The 20,966-nt window shown below is 38.6% G+C and overlaps 2 protein-coding genes across 3 annotated transcripts in view; one reads left to right on the top strand and one right to left on the bottom strand.

Moving 5' to 3' along the window:
- Nucleotides 1-11,023, bottom strand: part of TMEM41B (transmembrane protein 41B) — a 31,714-nt gene extending 20,691 nt beyond the window's left edge. Inside the window, exons 1-2 of one of the 2 annotated variants that reach the window (XM_062577741.1) lie at nt 10,807-11,023; nt 1,063-1,220 (exon numbers count right to left, since the gene is read on the bottom strand). The gene's annotated coding sequence lies outside the window, so the exon portion shown is untranslated. Of the gene's footprint in view, nt 1-1,062; nt 1,221-5,100; nt 7,230-10,806 lie in introns of those variants that run through there. The other variant, XM_062577742.1, reaches the window with a different exon arrangement.
- Nucleotides 11,024-11,276: 253 nt separating this feature from the next.
- IPO7 (importin 7) overlaps nt 11,277-20,966 on the top strand; it is a 38,335-nt gene continuing 28,645 nt past the window's right edge. The window contains exons 1-2 of the mRNA XM_062575887.1: nt 11,277-11,518; nt 20,566-20,647. Coding sequence (XP_062431871.1) covers nt 11,435-11,518; nt 20,566-20,647 — 166 coding nt within the window. The 5' untranslated portion in view covers nt 11,277-11,434. The remainder of the gene's footprint in view (nt 11,519-20,565; nt 20,648-20,966) is intronic.

Genomic DNA, 20,966 nt, shown 5'->3' with positions numbered 1-20,966 from the left:
CTGTTATGTGTTAAATGCATTTGACTTGAAAAAGGATGAGGAAGTCAGCAGTACAGTTACCAAACAGGCACATAATTTTGAACTTTTACAAGAGACCAGTAAGGCATAAATAAACACTTTCTAACTAGTCTGCAGGTCTACTCACTAATTACCTAAACAACAGAATGACCTTAAGAAATCGGACCCAGACTAAGGCAACCACTCCTGACAAAGGAGAAATTGCATAGAGCTTTTCAGAAATGCTGAGCATCTGACTTCTGACCTCAACTTCTCTGAAATCCAGGCTCAGAATGTCCCAGTGTAGCACAGTATCATAAAACACTATGTCTGTAGGGTTTTATGTTCCAGGAATACTTTTCTCTCTTATCTATATACCTTAGTAAACAATGTTGTGCCACACAGATGAACACAGATCTAGTCCGCTGGTAGAAGTAGCATGCTCTGTGACACAAGACCTTGCATACCCCTACCAGGCAGTGTTACAAAGGATGGGGGCACTAGACTATGCATCCCTCTTCCAATCCTCATAAAATCATCGGCTTGAAGTTCTGCTGCTTTTAATGTTGCTACTGAATCTATTCCAGTCACCAGTGCACCCCAAAATTGCAGTACATTGGATGATCAAAGACATTCACTGCTCATGCTCTGAGTGATTGTTTTCATTGTTGAAAATGATCATAGGAGAGGCATGAGTCTGGAAACTGGGTACACACACGGGATACGAAGAGAAGGATAGGTAGTCCATCACACAGTCATACAAACATGGAGACTACTTCCCCTGCTAATAGTGGGCCACGGAATGGATGCAGTGGTCAAAAAGGACTAAACTAGAGGTGGTGCCCTTGCCCAGGAAAGTGGTCTGTCAAAAGCACCTGCTGTATTGAAATACAGCAGAAAAATGGTAAGGTCAGATAGCTGTAGTTTATTTCTGCAGGGTTTTCCAACCTGCTATGGAAACTTCAGTAAAGATTATCGAAATGGTTCCTCTCCAATTAAATGTCCACCATTATTTTCTGAATTAATAATTATCAGATTTAAATAGTCTGACCAGCAATTACTTACAGTAGTCAATGAACCACTGGCTGGTGGTTAGCTGTCAGAAGCTGGTAGACTGGTTGTTCCTGTGCTTTATTTCCAGATGTTCTCAAGGTTCTCAGAAGCTTCAAAAACTCTGAAGGGAGAGGTCAGGGTTTCTACCTTGACTGAAGATTTCTTCTATGCTAGAGGAAGAAGACAAGAAAAACCAGGGACCTTCAGAGGTAGAAACCAGACAGGAGAAGAGTTGGAAAAAAATGACAAAGTGGTAGACATGTGATTTGTAAAGAAAATGACTAGGACAAAAATTCTAACAGAGAAAAGAAAGATGGAGAAGTACGTTCCGGTATAGTGGGAGTGTTAAACAGATTGGAGAAGAGAGGGAAATACAAGAAAAATGGAAGAATAAGAAAAACAGATACAATGTTTTCCAGAAAACCAAAAATTGCAGTGGAAAAGTTAAAAATGTTTAAATATTTCCCAAGCTAATATTTCCATATAAGGAGTCTCTGAAACCTTCAGCTCAATTGCCTGAATGCATTTGAGATTTGGAGGGGAAAGGCTTGTAGATTTTTTTTTTCCCATCCCAATGTGTTTCACTAATGTATGGTTTAATCAGAATATATGTGAATGTCATGTCACATTTTCCTTTGTTTTGCTTTTTCCTGTGAGATACAAAAATCTGCAGTGAGAGTGCATAGTACTTTTCCTGATGTAGCCTTTAAGGTCTAAGCTTTTCCAGGAACTAACCAATCATAAAAAAAGGGCTGATAACCAATGCATAATGAACAAAACTTTCATCCTTGCTATTTGCAACCTCACACGTAGTTACTTTTTAAGAAATATATTCAGGTCATCGTTAATCCAGAATTCTGCAACAGAAAATAATTAAAATTCAGGGCAACATTAAAGGTGTCAGAATGTGTTTAACTGAAACATTTTAGAAAATCTGCCAACATTCTGAGGAATGAATTGCTATACATGTTCCTATGGGAAATTATTACATTAATTGAAAAGGCTATAATATGACTGATAGCACTGTTGTAGTAACAAGCATCACAGAGTCAGTTGTTAATCAGGATTAGAGAGTAAACGGGGATGGGCTGGTAAGTATAGATTGTTTTTACCTAAGGCAGTCCTTCGCAGGAAACCTGATCATTCTAATCTTCAACATTATGCATCTAATCCTAGACAAGTTTCCTGTTGAATAGCTTGGCTGAGTACAGAAAGCTAGATCTGCAAATGTCTGTGATAAGGACATTCACACACTTTTTCTACTATGCATGGTACTAATTCCTTTTTGCCTATGAACAGACTACAGGATCAGATTTTTGGCCCACTTCCCACAGTAAAATAGACTGAAACCAATGACTGAAGAAATGTCAGATGCTTGTATAAGACTTGCCATTAATTAGTATGATGTAATAGCAAGATAGAGAGAAAATAAAAGGAATCCACAGAAATACTGATAAGCTGTTTTATAAGAACTAAAAAACTGCTATATCATTATCCTGATATGTCATTATTATTGCTGAACCAGCATTTTTTTAATGTGGAATTACTTGCCTCACTGGTGATACAATTTCATGCAATTATTTTAATAAACTTCAGCTTGATTCAGCTGTAGTAATTCTTTCTTTTGTATCGTTACCCCAGCAGAAATATAAATGAGAACCCACTTCACGTTCTCAAGCAAGGGACTTTGCTCAGGAAAGGCCAGGAGTATAAGAAAGTCCTGGCAAGCCCAAATCAAGATGTATTAGGAGAGCTGGAGATACCTCTATGAAATTCTATTTACTTAAAAAAAATACATATCTGAAGTCTAGCTTCACTTATTGTAGCTAGAATCAAATAGAAAAGGATAGTACATTTCTTTTAGAACTTGGAAGCAACCTTCCAGCTCTTGCTCACAGGCTCTATCTTAGTTCTTCTCCCAATCCGCTGTAAGTGTCTCCCTGCCTGTATCCATCTATTTCTTTGATGCACTCACTATGCTTTAATAGCAATTTTTCTCTCAGACAGAGAATTCACAAAGTAATAGTCAGTCTCCTTTATTTCAGTTCAGACCCAAAGAAATGCATTTAGCCATGTAGCTCAAATTCTTCATCAGGTTTGCATGGGGCCTTTGCTTTCAACTGTATATTCCATACAGCAACAAAACTGAATTTCCAGTTTTGCTGAATGAAAGGCTTCTCTTCTGCCTACCTGCTTCGATATCCTTTTACCTGTTCCTCAGTAATACTCATCTATCTGGTAACTGTACATTCCATTCAGTTTACCTTTCTAAAACAAGTGTATATACATGTTTATATATACATGTATCAAATCAGGAAGGGAGTAGAAAGAACATACCTAGTTGCCTGGCCTAAATTTTAATCTGAAAAATTCAGCTTCAAATGGATTTTAAGCATATCTGTCTTGGCATTGGACTGTCATCTTGAATTCGTTAAACAGGAAACTTTGAAGAGTGTCAATTTAGGTATTTATTTAAAAATGACACAATACTCATTATGTTGACTTAGTTGTATATAAAATTATCTCCTAAACTTTAGAAAGGATAGAAAGAAAGATCGATTTGAAAAGCTAGAGAAGGAAAAAAGCATATCATACTATGCAAAAAAAAAAAATCTTTTTTGAATAAATACATAATGAATCCAAATGGATGAATCCATGAAAATAAGGCAGTGGTCATCAGTAGCAGATGATCGTAGTTATTAATTTCTTATGCTTAGGTAAATGTTTCCACAGCCATTTGAGATCATTTAAGTTGCATAATAGTCATAACTGATTTCTTCAACTTTGTTTTTTCAGTTTCATCCCTTTTGCCTCTACCTTACTTCTTATACATTCTCTTGATACATCTACTTTTCCACCTCTATTTTCTTTCTTTCCATCTTTTCTGTTTTTGCTGCCTCTGTAGTCATCTTTTTCCTTTCCCCTTTTGTATACATCCCCATGCTACTGATTATGATAGTGCTGCTTACCTTTTGTGGAAAACTCTGTATGGTCTAAATAACTATTGATAATTTAAGATCCTAAGAGGAGACAAAGCTTCCCAAAACACTGGGGGAACTGATCCAGTTTGTAGAAAAAGCAGCCGTATGGCCTGCGGGAACCGCTTACAACTGTACAGACCAGATTTGTTCAACAAAATGAATGCTACATTACTAACATACTAAAATTATTAACCTATGTACGTAATCCTCTGCAAATGAAAAGCTTCTTTTAAGTGCTAAGAGAATTTTTAATATAATAAAATCCTAGTCCTGATCTACCGTATCACAATCATTTAATCGATTTCAATGGAAGCAGAATACGATTATAAAGACTAAAATTATTCTAAACTGGACTAACTTGACTCTTCTGTCTTATTAAATAGACAGAAATATTATATTTTGTTAAATTTACATATAGCTTATGTTATGAACTGAGCTTTAAGGCTCAGTTCACTACATATTACTACTAATACTACTATATTAATAGCTGAAATGTATTTTTTCACTCCTACAAATATTCAAAATTTTTTGCATGTTTTTCAGCCTGAGCATTATCACAATTATTCCCAAACAATTTCAGTTTATTGCTATGTCTAGTCATAAAAACTACAACAGAAAGCCTGTAATTTAAAATCAGATTTCACTTGAACACTAATAAAAAATGGATTCACATCCTCTATACTTAAGTTTTCCAGAAATTTGCTTCCTCAAAATTTAAAGTCTGCATTTCATTTGATCCGTGGGTGTCCATTTTAGGTGCAGTCATAAAAAAGGGGATGCCAATGGGGTCCTAACTAAAGAGAGGTAAGGAAAGGAAAGAGCATAATGGTTTTCTTGCAAAAATAAAGTAAAATATGCCTATAATGTATATAAAGTGGAAATATTTTTGAAGAGCATAGTGACCAGTCATTCTGAGAACATGTATTCACTTGCAGCAATTCTGTGAGCTTCAGTATGACTTTTCAAAACAATACAATACATTCCTTTCAATACACACACTTCTAACTTTTACGGTTGTAGAAATGAATTAAAACCATGAAAAGAGCATAAACTGCTAGAGCCACCTTACCGGTTTTCACAAGTAGCTGGTCTTATCTCCTGCTTATTGCTGGGTGCCACAGATCCACTATTCCGCATTTTCCATAATGGCCACGTAATTCAATGCTTTTTGCATAGAATTCACTATTTTCTAGAGTCTGACATTTCATTTTCTGTTTCTTTGTGCCACTGAGGCCTATTAGAAACTGCCACCTGCTGTTTCATCCTCTCCACATGGAGGGGAATAGATTTGGTTACTGTGCATTTTTTGCATATCTTGGCTGGGGTGGTTAGAGCTGGATCTGAGAGTAGCAGAGCAGATCTTCCACATGGCAATGAAAAGAAGTTCAAAGTATAAGTGCATGATTTATAGAGGCTGGAAAACAGTACACGAGGTAGGAGGAGATGAACTGCTGTGGCTACAGACAGCCTTGCTCCACTGCCTGCTGCAGAGAGACTGAAGCAGGTTCTAGTGGGGTGAGCTACACTTCCACAGTGTGGAAACGGAGCTTTCACTTATAGATACATGCAACTTGAAAGTCAATAGCAAAAAACCCAAACCTTCATGCAATTAAGATCACACTATCTAGTCTGACATCTTATATACTGACAATTCAAGTTTTATGCAGGTATTTGCTACTGAAACTCTAATCTTGTTTGTTTGACTAAAGCTTGTGTTTTTTACCAAAACGTATCTTCTGGAAAGGCATCTGGTCTCAATCAGAACATATCAAGAGATAAAGATCTGGTTACTTCCACTAGGAATTTGTTTCAATGATTCTCTGTTTTTGACTGTTAGATATCTGATCCTTTTACATCTTTCTTCAGGAAAGAGCTGCTTGGTACCGAGCACTTTCTTCTTGGAAGAGACTGTCACTCTTTATTCCCCAGCTTGCTACCTAGAATTAGCTCTGTTAAAAACAAGAATTGACAATGGAGTCTTGCACTTTTGAAAAGAGGCTTATTTAAAAAATGTTCGTGAAGTCCAGTTTTCCTGAACTCAGGAGAATCAGACATTAATTTTTTTAAAAAAAAACACTGCTCAAGTTTTTTTTTTTTTTTTTTTTTTTTTTTTTTTTGATAAGCCCTTGACCTAAAAGCTCTATAAAAGCTCCATCTCTTGACATTTACTCAAGGACTTAATATCACTGGCTCTGTTACAGTGAGTAGAGTTTCTCTGCTGCATGAGAATTACTCTGATCAGTAATTCCTCTTCTGCTGTTCCACCTACATATGCTGACACTCCAGTTCCATCAATTCATGACCTAATCTTGTGTTTCCAATCTCTGTCCCCTGGAAAACTGGTTGGAGTATGAAGTTTAGCATCTGCTCATGCCTTGCCATCTGGATGGGGGTGTGATTTGTCCTGTTTTTTGAGGAATACAGAGAGAGTAACTATTCAGCTCATGGCTACATGAAGGAACTTAGTGCCTTCTTAGTATTTATTCTAAATGAAACTTGAGCAAAACTTAAGCTGAGGGTAAAGTCAACTCCAAACTAACTAGGCAGGATTGAAAGGAGCTGTACAACTGCTCAGTGGATAGACTATGGCATCATCATCTGCTATCATCTGAGCAGGGACATTAAGAAAGATCCTCTCTCAAATTGCCCAATAAATCTCTGCCTTACTTAATCATAATATTAATGATATAAAGATTGATCACTCAATCTTTATGTTAAATGTGTCTCTAAAGTTTTTTTCTTCATCTTGGATAATTTTTGTGCGCGGTTACTTTATGCAACCGCGATTGTAAATGCTTAAAAAATGTACATGCTAGAGCTATGCTCTGGTAATGCAGCATCTGTCTCTCCAGCATCAGAGGAAGGGACAAATCACTCCCCTACTCCCACTTTTCAGACCTCTGTTTGCAACTCAAAGATTGTACTAGGTCTTTCGCCACAATATTATACTGAGACCTCACGTCAATTTGAAAGCCCACTGGCCATCCTTTCAGTCCAGAGGAACCTGCCTGCACTTTTTGTTCTTAAATATCTAACTTTGCATTTGCCATATTAAAAAGTGCATTTTGTTTGTTGTTCAGGTTACCACCTTGCCACATCCATATGGACCATTTTGCTCATCTAGTGTCATCCTCACATTCCTCTGCAATGATTTTATACGTATTTCAAAACTGCTTGAAGTATCAAATAGCAAAGACTCTGCTAGTGATACCAGTAGAAATCCAACAGAAGCTGGTCCTTTAAACTTACCACTTTTTTTTTTTTTTTTTTTTTTTTTTTGAGAGAGAGAGAAGTGTGTTTTAGCTAGTTCTTAATCCATTAAATCTGTGCTCAGGGTTATAGCCTACAATGATACTTTTAATGTAAGGAAGTCCATATTTATTCTGCACCATTTTATCACCTAAACATGAAAACACACCAAATAGTTAAAAACTTTTATTTTATGATAATTGTTTTGCATCAGATTGTGTTAACATCGATTTCATTTTACAATTCCATGTCTGAATCCTATTTAAGCTTTTTCTTTTTTTCTATGACTAATGTGAGGATAAATAGTTATTCTCTTTGCAAACTGCACAATGGCACACTATTTCCGTGCACACCATCTTCCTTTTTATTATCATCTTTGATTTAGCAGAAGTAGCTCCAAGATAGGTTTGGGCACTTGTGATTCTGCCATTCACTTCAGGTAAAACTGCCTTTGGATTTGTAGGATCTAGTAAGTATGTCCACATTGCAGAGATTTTCTCCAAATTTCGGCTTGATATTTTGCATGCTGTTCATAAAGAAGTATGCTGTGTTTGTATAGCCAGAGTCTATTTGGCTGATGTTAAATCACCCCTTTCAGCAGAGAACAGCTGATAACAGCATTTATCAGCTACCACATTTTTTGGAATATGGAGAGGGCATGTAAATTTCTCTAAAATTTTTCAGAGAGATCTTGTGAAAGCACCCAAACTTTTGCATGCTCAAGATCTTTGGGAGCTGTGCTCCCTTTATACACTTTCTGGTTTGTAGCTTTTCATTTAGTGTAAACAGAGTTGTACCCTAGAAAGACATAGAAGCCAATGCTTTATGATTAACTGCAAGGAAACACGCCACTTTATTAAAGCTGATGAATGTTGACTTTGTTACTGTTCCTATTTTCTAAGAAAAAGACATGAGTGCTAAACTCAATACAATGTATGAGAATACATGTACTTTCAGGAGTAATTTGTACATGATGTTTGAGGCCTGTACCATAACATGTCCATCTTCTACAAAATAATTTGAGAAGTTCAATTCTATTATAGCACTTTTTAGTCATCTACAGGTATTGACACATAACAGAGATTATCATCAGGCAGGCTAATCTCTGTAGCATGTTTATATTTTTTTCCATTCTGAAACTAAGCATTTGATGAGGCCTGACAGCCTAAGGGACAATTTTTCCATTGTTCAATCCTAGGATTTGAAATTTGTTTTTCAAATTAATGCTTATATATCAAATGATGTGTTGCATCTCGCAAGATATTTATTTATGCTTTGGTAGGAGATCTTTTTCCCTTTCTGTGACTGCATAAGCTGTTTTAGCTTAAGTATTCACCAGTTGCTCTGCCCTGATAACTAAGTTTAAGTCTCTCTCTTGTTGTACTAATACGATACAAAGAAAGCATCTGACAGAAGCATGTACAATCTTGATAAAATTTGTGTGTTTAGGATGCCGCAGCTCACTAATTCCCTTTACTTTGATGTTGGTTGTCATCTGTTAGGCTGCTCTACTCTAACTGCTAGGATGTGTGTTTTCTTTGATGCTATTTCATCTCCCTCTTTAACAATAAGCAACCCATGCCAAACACAATCGATCAAAAAAATTGTTTGGATTTGTGATAAATTCCCTGTTATCCTCTGGGATGTTTCTTCTAGAGCTGGTGCCCAGTCCACACAAAATGTCCATCCTGACTGAATCTTTTATTTATTAATTTCTGTGAACCATTTATGTATTTAATCCTACTGTAAGGTTAGTCACTATAATTACTTCTGGACTAACCAAGATGCAAATGCAAACATTCTTGTGAATGCAAACATTCCTGACATACAGTATCTTCTACTTAGGAATACTCAGATTTTCTACATAATTATCTTTTGTCCCCTTCACTTCTGAGTAGAAATGGCAATGGCTTTGGGGACAGGCTTTTACAATGACAGCATCTGCACTAACAACGGTTAGCACCCTGTTGTGAATCTTGCCTTTGCAGCATCTCCCATCTGTATATCTGACAAAGAATTACACATAACCAGTGCATCATGAGCCCTTTGTGCTTTGAAATATTTTTTTTTTCAGAAAGAAGATGTATTTGGTTTCGTAAGTCGTTGATAAGCTTAGAGTCTAGGCAAGTTCTCCCCAGATAGAGGCATTATTGCTTTGCTCTTTTCATAGAACAAGCACTAAAAAGATTTGATCTTGTTATCAGTGCTGTGACACTAAGTCATGAAAAAAATGCTGTTGTAGAATTTGTGTTGATATTGAATCTACAATATTTCACCTTTATTTAACTTTTTGGCAACATCCAGAATTGGAGCATGATTGTAGATCTGCACAGCTTACAGAAGAGTATGACATTATGTCCTGAAATGATGCTAAACGATCACTTGGGTCTGCTAAATTTAATTGTCATGTATGTTTTTTTCTGAGCTTATTTCAAAAGCCAGACATTCATTCACTGTTTAGTTTCAGAAATCAGGCATTTATTTTCATACTTGCAATAAAAAAAATCTATGTAGTATAAACTGCAGAATTTTTTAGCATTATATGTATAAAACTAGTAATAAGAGAAACTGTGAAATCCAGTTTTCAGTCCAGCAACAAGGTAAAGTTATATATGACAGAAACTCCTTAAGCTGTTTCACATACAAAGCACAGCCTAGATAAACCCAACTAATGCAAATTATGCTGGCTGAGATGATACCAGTTGCCCAGCTTTAGGCCATTCTCTGGGACTGCAGCCAACTGAGAGAGGATGGCTTGCAAAAGCAGGCTGACTACATCCAGAGTATTTGCTGGGAATGGCCCCTGGCCCACACTAGCTCCATGTATGGGAAATGTTTGGAAGAGCACTAGCATGTTGGGATGACAGAGGCAATCAAGTTTTACTGCTGCATTTCCTGAAGCTGTTTAACTTAACTAGTACAGCGATAGTGTCCTTTATTAATTTTTTAAATTGTATCACTTCTAATGTATATTGATTCTTATCTGTATCTGCATTTCTGCTTCTCCATTTTGTATACAGTTTCTCATAAACCAGTGTGCCTTCAGTTTAGAGCTGTTTGAGGATGAGCTTCTAGTGAAGTTCTTTCTTTTCTTGATTCTAACTGTTCAATAAACTCCTCTCACAACAATAAAATTTTCAAGTATATTGCTGAAGTATATCCTCCAAGTAACACATTAATGACTTTCTATTATACCAATTTTACAAATAACTATGCATATAACTTATTTACAGATTTTTATTTACTGAACATTGACTTGTCATGTAAGTATAATTGGTTCAGTGCCCAAATGCTTGCAGTATAAAGGCTGCAGAAGTGACCCAGAGGAACAATTTAAGTAGTCCATTTCTCATTTTCTGACCAATTCCACCCCCCTGGAAATCATGGCTCTGTTTCTATTGATTTTTCGCGTAATATCTTCGTGATCTGAACAGGTTTTTTTTTCCTGTATTTTTGTTGAAACTAGCAGAACAAAACGCCAGATTTTCCCAGATGCTTAAGAACCGCTTGCATCCTGTGCACATACCTTTGAAGGAGACCTGTGCCTCCGCGCGTCCCTTTTTCCTCACAACTCACCCAAGCCACGCCAGAAACGGGCTGCGCGCAGAGCACACGCGACACCAGGGCCAATCTCGGCGGAACAACCGGCTTTGCTTAATCTTAACCCGACCGAGCCGCTAGACGCCGAGCCTGCGCGTCCTTCCCTCGCTCCAGCCGCCGCTGCCGGACCCTCACCCGCCAAGCCGCCCACGAGCCCGGCGCGCGGGCCCCTCCTCCGCCCAGCTCGGCCCCGGGGCGGCGCGGGGCCGGGCGGGGCGGGGCGGCGCGGCGGCGCGGCCCCCTACAAGGCCCGCGGCCGCCCGCCGCCCCGGTTTGCCGGGCGCGCGGCCGTTGGGCGCGCGGCGGCGGCCGTTGGGCGCGCGGGCCGCCTCTCCCGCGGGGCGGGGCGGGGCGGGGCGGCGGAAGGGGCGGGGCGCGCGGCGGAAGGGGCGCCGCTCCCGGGCGGCGGCGGGGGGCAGCTCTATCCGGGCCTTTGGCGCTCCCCTTCCTTTCGCGCCGGCGGCCGCTGCGAGGCGGCGGGTCCATGTGCGCACGGCGCGGCGCGGCCCCGGCCCCGGCCCCTGCCCTCCGCCCCGCCGCCCCCCGCCGCCGCCATGGACCCCAGCGCCATCATCGAGGCCCTGCGGGGCACCATGGACCCGGCGCTGCGGGAAGCCGCCGAGCGGCAGCTCAACGAGGTGAGGGCGGGCGGGCGGCGGGGCCGCGGCGCGGGGCAGGCCGGCGCGGGGCAGGCCGGCGCGGCCCGCCAGGGCCCTGCGGGCGGCGGCGGCCAGGGGGAGGCCGCGAGGGCCGGGCCGGGCCGCGGGGCGCCGGGGCCCGGCGGCGGCGCGGGGGCGGGCGGGCCCGGCCTGGCGCGGCGGCCCGGCGCGGCGCGCATTGTCCCCGGCACATGGCAGCGGGCGGGCGCCGCGCGGGGCTGTGGTGGCCCCGCGGGGCAGGAGCGGCCGGGGCCCGGGCCCGGGGAGAGCAGCCGGGCGCTCGCTCCGTCGCCTGCGGCGCGGCCGGGACGGGGCCGCGTGTGCACAGCGGTGCCGCCCCAGCAGTCGGTGGAGAGGCCGTGTGGCTGCGAGGCCGCGCTTTGAACGCAGCCCTCTGGCCCTGCCTGGCACTGCCACAGGCACCTTCCTCTGAGCCTGGAAGGCAGCAAGTGCTCAGCAGTAGCCTCGCAGGCTTTTCGGTAGCGGTGGCTTTTACATCCGAGCGATGTAAGCTGGGCTGAGGAAGGCGTCGCGTAGCTCGGCGTTACCGGGCGCTTCCTTGGGACTGCGGGTGCAGCAGTGCTGCCGAGGTACAGCTGCTTCCTCAGCGTAGCATCAACATGTGCCGCCAGGCTTGCGACGGCAGGGTGCCTGACCCAGATGTCTGTCTTCTGGATAAGACTGTGTTCGTGTACTGACTTGGGGTGTAACAAAACTCGCAGGTCCTAATTCCACAGTTTGAATTTTGGAAGAATGTTATATTTCTGTTTTGTTTCGTTCCACCTGGTAGACAAAAACTTTTTTTTATTGACAAGATGCAGCTGTCAGACTCTTCAGCCTTTTGGAAAAGAGGAGTTCTAATGTTTGACTTGGAGAAGACAGGAGCTTGATGGATGAGATCAAGGCTCAGCCTGTATGGCAGCTCTTATGTTACCTTTGGTTGGGCTTTTCCATAAATGCCTTTTTTTTGTTGCTCTTAAGCAGACTTCAGGCCTAACAGAATACTTCTGATGAAGCAGATGTTCAGTAAGTTCAGGTAAAAGTGGGCCAAATGATCTGCTGGCAGTAGCGAAACTTTTAAAAAATGAACGTCCTACTTATATCATAGGAAAAAGTATTTAAGCTGATTTCCTGCAAGTCATTTAATAAGTGAACGGCAAATATACATTAGGTACATGTGAAATCCATAGCTGTAAAACTATTCAGTGACCTAAGTTAGGTTTGCATGAAATAATTGACTGTGTTTTCTGTATATTTGTGTACAAAGCATTTTAGTGTTTCTTATTTAAACCAAAAGTAATATAATTGCCTATGAAGACAAATAATATGTATATAAAAACTTAAGTTGTCTCCAGAATGCTTTTGTGCGTTTGTGTGTTCCATGCATGTTCCATACCTCTACATAGTAACTTGCTTCAAATCTATTTAGCAATTTTCTGCAGGTTTTGAGTTGCTGAACGTTTGGGAAATTACTCTGCCATTGGGGTTCTTCAGCCAAGGATCGTGCTTGCCATCAACTGACTTTTTTCCACACTTTTGGATCAAAACATGATGGTCTATTTATCGTGTACCACAAAAGTAGTAAATTGGTATATAAGTCCGAATGTCTGAGCCTCCTTAGAAACACCAACCATTAGTGAATTAGTGTGCAAAAATTCTTTATAATTTAAATTCTTTATAATTTAAAGTGTAGTCTCACTGATCACAGAGCTTTTTTTGGTGAAAATAATTCTGTTAAACCCTAAATCTGTAAGCACTTGTACACATGTGTAGTTTTATCCACATGTGGTCTTGTTTTTGGATAGTCTTACTGCAATTAGTCGTGCATTTGCTTGCAGAATACTGGTCTAAATTTGTTACCTATTAGAGCGGCTGTTTTTTCAGTTAATACCTTACTTCAGGTAAATAATTTCATCTGTCAAGATGAAATCATATAGCAGTGAACAATCTTCTTGCAGATGAGCAGGGACACAAGCATTTTTGTAATTTAAGTCTAGTGGTTGTTCCTGGTTGACCTTTTCTTTTAATTTGGCTGAAGTGCGTCTGATGGCCTGATGAAACTAGTTCTCAGTAGAATGGTCGTTTTACTTTATCAGAAAAGAGAGAATGAGTTTCAGTCAATATTTGATATTCTTAATAAGAAGAGTTAAATGCCTACTCCTGCCTTCATCGTATCCTGTCAACCAACAAAGTTTTCAAAGACTGGAGAAAGGGACTGGAGTGTATGTTTTTTGATTCATCCAGGCCCTGTTGGGTTAAGTTGGCTAAGTCATGCACTGTTCTATTCTTTATCTTTTTCACTAAATTTTATCAAGTTCTATTGGCTGAATGTAAGATGCTGTGAGAACTTTCAGAGTTGAGAGGTGCTAAAAAAAAATGTAGCCATCAAGGTTCTGAATTTCTTTGGCTTTACTTTCCTCACAAGAAAAATAAGTTACAGGGAATGATGCTACTAGCCTTTGTGTTCTACAGCTTCTCATCTAATTGCCAGCTGATGGTATACCCTTAGGAGCTGGATGTTTGTCTGTCTGTATCTTTGTATTACAGAGGAAAGCTATGTTTTCAAGGGACTTAGAACAAAACTCTTCAAGTAAGTGACTGGAAAGCAGCAAGAAGTCTTTATTGCTTTTTGAAACAGTCTTTTTACAATGTGTATAAAGTGTTTCCCAGAAATGATGATGAAAATATATTTTTTTAACTATGCAACTATGGAAATATACTCTGAAAATAATAGTGTTCTTTCATCTTTTAATATCAACATATTTATAAAGGTGTAGTTGATAGGCAGTACTGTCCTTGAATGTTTCTACATTGTAATTCCAGAGAATTATTGATAATATATTTTAATTACTTTGTACATATATACAATATATAGTTTAGCTATTAATGTAAATTTTGTGAGTATCTGAGATTAACCTCTGTGCATATGAGATACTAAGGCATCCTTTTAGAATAGCAACCTGAATTTTGTGCCTGATGATTTTTTTGTTTTTTGCTTTTTTTTTTTAAGTAGGCCCCCATAACTCTTATCTTTTTTAGTCAACGTTTAGCAGTTTGTTTAAGAAGCTGTTATCCTGTTGCTCTACTGAAAAAGTGCCTTTCAGAGTTTGTTTTGCGTTTTTCATGTTCTAAAATGTGAACAATGGGAAAGAAAAATACTTGAGCTTGTTGACTGGTCACCATAGCATGCCACCAGTTTAGCAAAATACTGTAGGGTCTAATTTAGTGTCTTTCATATCCTACTTTATAAATACCAGAATGGTGGAATGATTAAATGAAGTGATTGGACTCCAGCTATTGGGAGCTTTGGAGTGAAAGGTTATGAAAGGAGAAGAAGCTCCTTTCATCATTTTCTTCATCCAAGACTCTCCAGATATTGACCAAATACTATTTTTTTGGATCCTGGGTAGGTATTTGTAGTGTTACCTGCATTTATTTTACATGAGAGATCTAACATGTTTTTCAGGTATGACTATAGCTATAGTGTATATAAAACCAGGAATAGAGCATGAGTATCCAGGCTTTGTCTGATTTTCAGATCATACATTTTTTTTTTCTTTAAGATGGTAGCATGATATTTTAGTAAAAATGCTTGACTGTTTTCACTTCCCTTATTTTTACTTCCTTTATTTTCTGTTTATATGCTTTGGTATATGTTAGATGAATGATGCGGTGGGAAAAATGGTTTGAAAATTGTGTGTTTCAAGGCTGGTCCAACACCAGAAATCCCCCTGGGGGCAGTAAGCAACCAAAGGAGCTTTGTCTTCATTTGGAAGAAGTTATATTCTTGACTCATGTTAGCCAGCATGAGGTAAAAATCCTGGCAGAGACAGGGCAACTTGTCACTTTCTCATGACTTAGCAAATAGTTACTGTGTGTGCTTAGCTAGCTTTTGCTAAGAGCACATTCCTTTTCCTCTGTGAATGAAAGAACTGATAGGTTTCAGAACTTGCAGACAGTATTTTGATGAAATGAACATCAGATATATTTGCAAGATCTGATGCACGTATGTAGTTTTGTAGACTTTAAACTTGATTTTACATGTAATGTGTAACTGCATAGGAAGTGGTAGAACTGGCTTGCAAAAACCTGAGGTCAGAATGACTTCCACACCTGCTGAGTTCTTAAAACAGAACTGAAAGCACAGTTTGCTGATTCAGCATGACCTTAGCTTTCTGTGAGAAAACAAAACCGTTTTATCTCAGCGTAGTAGTTGTGATCACCTCATACTGTTCTGGGGTAGATAAAATATTCCACGTAGACTTTTCAAAATTGAGATGGAGGAGATGTACTGAATCAGTATTTTTCATGTCTTAAAAAAAAAAAAAAAAGAAAGAAAGAAATCCCTATTTAAACGTGTGATACTTTGAAATAGTTGTATAAATAACCTAGGATTCAAGTTTGGGTTTGGGTTGGTACTATAGTTACTTATAGTAAATACTCTCTGATTTATTTTTTTAGTAGCAGGTGAAGAGATACCTATGAGAGTGTCCATTAGAGTACGTTAGATCCTTAACATACAAGAACACATCAAGGTCTTTTCACCTGAGATGAAGCTGCTTGTTTTTATCATTTAGCAGCATGAAGGCTTTGTGTAAAATATTAATAATTCTGGTATGAAAGATGAATGTAACTGACTTCAGTGGCTATCATTAGTGGGAAAGGTGCTTTTGTGTGTCATAATTAACTGTTTGTGTTTATATATGCCATACTTTGGTCTTTTTAATATTTCCTTCAAATTTCAGATTATATAGCTGGCATGATGATTGTGTCATTAAAAAATTGTATTTTAGCACATACCTAATGAACCATCTCTGCTAGGAAAAAGTGCAATGAAGTATGCACGAAGATTGTATGTTCTAGAAAACTGATTGATGTTAACAGCCAGTCGTGCAGTGTTTGTGGTCTGATAGAATACATTCCTCAGCTAGTAAGGCTGCATAGCAAAGATTGCACTTGGGAAAAGTCCCTGAATTCTTTGGCTCTTAGACAACAGAAAGTCATACCAGTGACATGGCATGTTGGAACATTTGTGAGGGGGGAAAGACGTTAGATCAGTGTTTCATTAAATGTTGAATTACGTGTCAGACTTTGAAAAAAAAATCTACCATGGTCAGCCATCGCTGTGGTTCTCTATTTTTGTATGTATGTATGTAAAGGCTATCTGTTAGCAAGTAAAATGAGAATAAGAGACAAAGTTTTCCTGATGCCAAAACTTTAAAGCCATAGAAATTGTTTCTATTCTCTATGCCTTTTAGGTTATACAGTAGAAACTGTTGTGAAGTCCTGGTTTTAATTCTTGCTTGCTGGAGCCATGGAAATTCTGTATAGAGTGATGGTACTTGCCAATGGCTTTCACTTATGTGGCATCAGCGTGTCTGATTCTTCTGAAGATTAGAGCACCTGCATACCAACAGAGTCCTTTACATGCAGATAGTTGCCTGATCGTCATTTAATGCATCTTCATTTGCAGCTCATCTTGTTTTTAATCATATATCCTAGTTGATCCCAGTGCTCTTAACAAAAGCCACCAACATTTGTGTGGAACAAGTACCTAAAATAGAACTTTTTTAAGCAATGGTGCCAGTGAACAGGAACGTGATGTCCTGAAAGGCAGCCATCTTTGGAGAGTTAAAATTCTAAAGATTAAAATAGCTGAAGTGGATGTATATTCAGTGACTTTTATGCCATAGTTATGAACTCTGCATATATGTGGTGATTCTCATCTTATAGTTGAATTGTACCTGAGCACTGGGAAAACACTGGCTGACCTGGTAACTTTCAGTTTGATTTTTCGAAGAGAGGGAGCAAGTGACCAGTTTTTGGAGGGTCTGAGGTTTAATTCGACCTTTCAGTACATATGTGCCTTCATATATTGTAGTAGGGGTCCTTATTCCTCTCCAAATTTCATTTTTTCAGAAATCTATGTTCCATTCAGTGTATGGGAAGTGTTGTTGTGAAGAGTTTGGGAATCTTTATATTTCATAAAGAAGGCATAGAAGTCATATGTAGCTGTCTGAATTTAGTTACGAACTGAATGGATTAAGAGGAGTCATGTTTGAAAAGTACCCATGATCTTATATGCCATCTTGGATTAAAATTGCATCTACTCTGAATCTTGACTTGGAGTGACTTTAAAAGTGATAGGGTGTCTCAACTTCCTGGTAAGTTTGGTGGCTGGTGCTCAAGATGTTAACAGAGGTATGACTATCTTGATTTTAGAAAAGCAAGATGGTGGTATAAATGTTGTGATGCTATCCTTTTAAATTCATTATAGCTCATAGAATCCAGTTAAAATGTATTAATTCCATGCACTAATATAATCAAAAGTTTAGGAAGCTTTTGCAGCTTGCTGCAATTGTAGTCTCGGTCCTGATTTTTTTCATAAGGGGAAGGATTATTCTTTGGTATTGATAGTATTAAACTTCAGTACGTGGCAATTTCTTTCCACATTACTTGCTAATTTTTAGTTGCTTTTTGCTTTTAAAGCACTTCTTTTTTGTGTGTGTTCAGTTTGTGTCTGTTTTCCCTTTCATTTCTTGATAGTTCTTAAGTATTCCCATAATTTTCATTGAAATGGTCCTATTACGACAGCTTTAATTTTAAGGATAATTGTCATTTATCACAAAAAAAAGGGGGGGGGAAGAATCCTTCATTTTCAAAATCCTGGGATTAAATAACAGTATAACCCTTTTAATTTCCAAACATGAAGTACATTGCAAGTAATTTTCAATATTAAGAAAGTAGCTAGTCAGATTTATCGCCTTCATTGTGGAAGACATCGTTTGCAGTTTTAAGTCCTTTTTATGTAGATTGTAGTATGACCTTACTCATAGGTGAGTTAAAGGTTACTGAAACTGAAATCTTGCTTCAGAAAGTTCATTTAAGTGCAGAAGTGCTTCCATTGACATTAATGTTAGGCACATTAAATGAGTACCATGCTTAATTAGTGTCTACTGTCGTTTGGTATGTGCTGTAAAAGAAATATGCCCTAATGCTACTTAATTAGGGAACTGAACAGCACTAGAGTTGTGACAGAAATTCATACAAGTAATTTTATTCAAAATTTATTTATTCTACCATTTCCTTGACACTTACTTTCATTTGAAAATATATTTGCTTCTCAGAACATAGGGGTTATCGGAAAGACATAGATCAGAAAGATGCATGCTCGTATTGCAGTATCAGTTACTCCCAATTCATCAAGGTGTGCTCTACAAATAAACATTTCAGTTGCACCAGATGCTAGTGTAGCTTTTGTACATTTCCTGTAGCCTGTAAATTTTGAGTGCATGTAATGAATATGCAAAACACCATTTTGGCATCTCACAGATTTTTAAAAGTGAAGTTTGTTCCTCATTTAAAATCAGTCCTGAATGAGAGGAGGTTGATTAGAAGACAGTCTATATTAAACAAAATTCAGTACAAATATGTGAAGGAATTTCAAGTCCCATGTTATCCCTTTTACATACGTTTACATTATAAGGTTCAGGAGATCCTTCTTGTTTGAAGCTGAGGTTGGAGAGAAACATCTGGTGCTTTAGGAGCTCACTGGCCCTTCTCGTGCTTAGGAGAGATTTGACATTGTTTGATACAGACAAGAGTTCTTAGTCTTCCTAAAAGAAGGAAATGATAATTTCTGATTGTCTGTTTCTCCTTATGATGTTAATTTGCCCTGCTGCAGTAACTGAGACATTCTTTTATTTTTTAAAAAAATGGACAGTGTTGTTTTAATGGTTTTCGAACTACTAATTCCTTTGGTTTATGTAGGAAGCAGTAAGTAGGCGAGAGAGATTTTCATAGGAATGTGTGGATTAAGAAGTCTAGACCTATGAAATAATCTTTGATACAAGTGCTGCAAAGAACATGTGAAACTGTATTGACAAATTAGTGAAGTGGCAATTTGAATCAAAGAATCCTGGAATAATGTAAGTTAGAAGGGACCTCTGGAGATCATCTGGTCCACTGCCCTGGAGCAAGGAAAACTTTGAAGCTGGATCAGGCTGATTAAGAACCTTATCCAGATGGGTTTTGAATGTCTCAGAGGAGGGATATATCTCAAAGCCTCTCTGGGCAGCCTGTTCCAGTGCTTGACCAGCCTTATTGAGAAGATTTTTTTTTTTTTTGGTAAAATCTGATTTTTCCATGCAGCAGCTTGTGTCCATTGCCTCTTAACATTGAGGAAGGTAACGTTGCTTTCTAAATATAAAAAGTTAGAGAATTATTTTAAGGATTAAAATTCACTTATTCCAGGAAAATTCGTTTAATCTTTTGAGTTTTTGGTGCTTATGAAAAGAGAGTAAAGGATGCTGTAATAATGTTAGCTTCCTAGTATTGAAAATACAATAGAATATTTAGTATGCCAGTGACATTTCTCATTATTATAAGAAAAATCGTATTATGCTTTTTGGAAGTGAACTCTTGGAAATTGCTGCAAACTTGTCACTATGATGTCCCTTCATAGGTTTAGTTTGCCATTGTATAGTAACTAACTTATTTCAGTTATATGTTGATGGTCACTTGAAGCTATTTTCATCAGAGATGAACTATGAGTTGGATATGCTTGGGTAAGGCTGAGCTCAGTTTTTAAACATAGTTGCCATCTGTTGCTTAGATTATTATATAATGAATTCGCATGATGATTAAGGTCACAGTGTAAAATTGCTACACTTGGGTTTTCTGGCTATTTACATGCTTTTCTTTCAATAATTTGTTCTGAAGGAAGAACTTGTTCAGTGACTGTAAAAGGCTGAATACTGAAGCCTGTTTAGTGAATTCTTCACCTTTAACATCTTAAATAGCAGGATTTTCCACCACTGTGCTGTCTTCAGAATACATTGAGTGCAAAATTTTGGCATACTTGGTTTTGTTACTGAACAACTGTAACATCATTTGAATTGCTGGTATTGATTGCGCTACATCATTATAAAAATTCTGCAAAACTTACAGGACCATTTTAAAATTAAAACTTGACAAACTATGACTAAATAATGTTTCGATTTTTTTGATGTTGTTTTGCTCTACAGGCTCATAAGTCAGTGAACTTTGTTTCAACTCTGCTTCAGATCACTATGTCCGAGCAACTGGATTTACCAGTGAGACAGGCAGGCAAGTTTTAAAACCTTTTTTCATTGTATCTGCTTTAATTGTGCCTGCACACAAGTACATATGTAGATACAATTTAAAGAATACCTATGATTGTAATTCCTAGCACTGAAAGTTAGGAGTTGTCAGAATTAGTCATCTTCGTCATAAACTAGATCTGACACTGTATGTTGAATGAGGGAGATATAAAGAAAAGTGTAACTAACTTGTTAGTGATTGCTTCCCTTTATCTGTACTGAATAATGGTCTTTGGGAAAGCAGAATAGTTTATGATGAGAGTGCCCATGGTCCATGGAGATAATTTAACTTTGCAGTAGCAACT

This window comes from Rhea pennata, chromosome 5 (assembly GCF_028389875.1).
Source record: "Rhea pennata isolate bPtePen1 chromosome 5, bPtePen1.pri, whole genome shotgun sequence".
NCBI lineage: Eukaryota > Metazoa > Chordata > Aves > Rheiformes > Rheidae > Rhea > Rhea pennata.
This window is presented reverse-complemented; position numbering and strand designations above follow the sequence as displayed.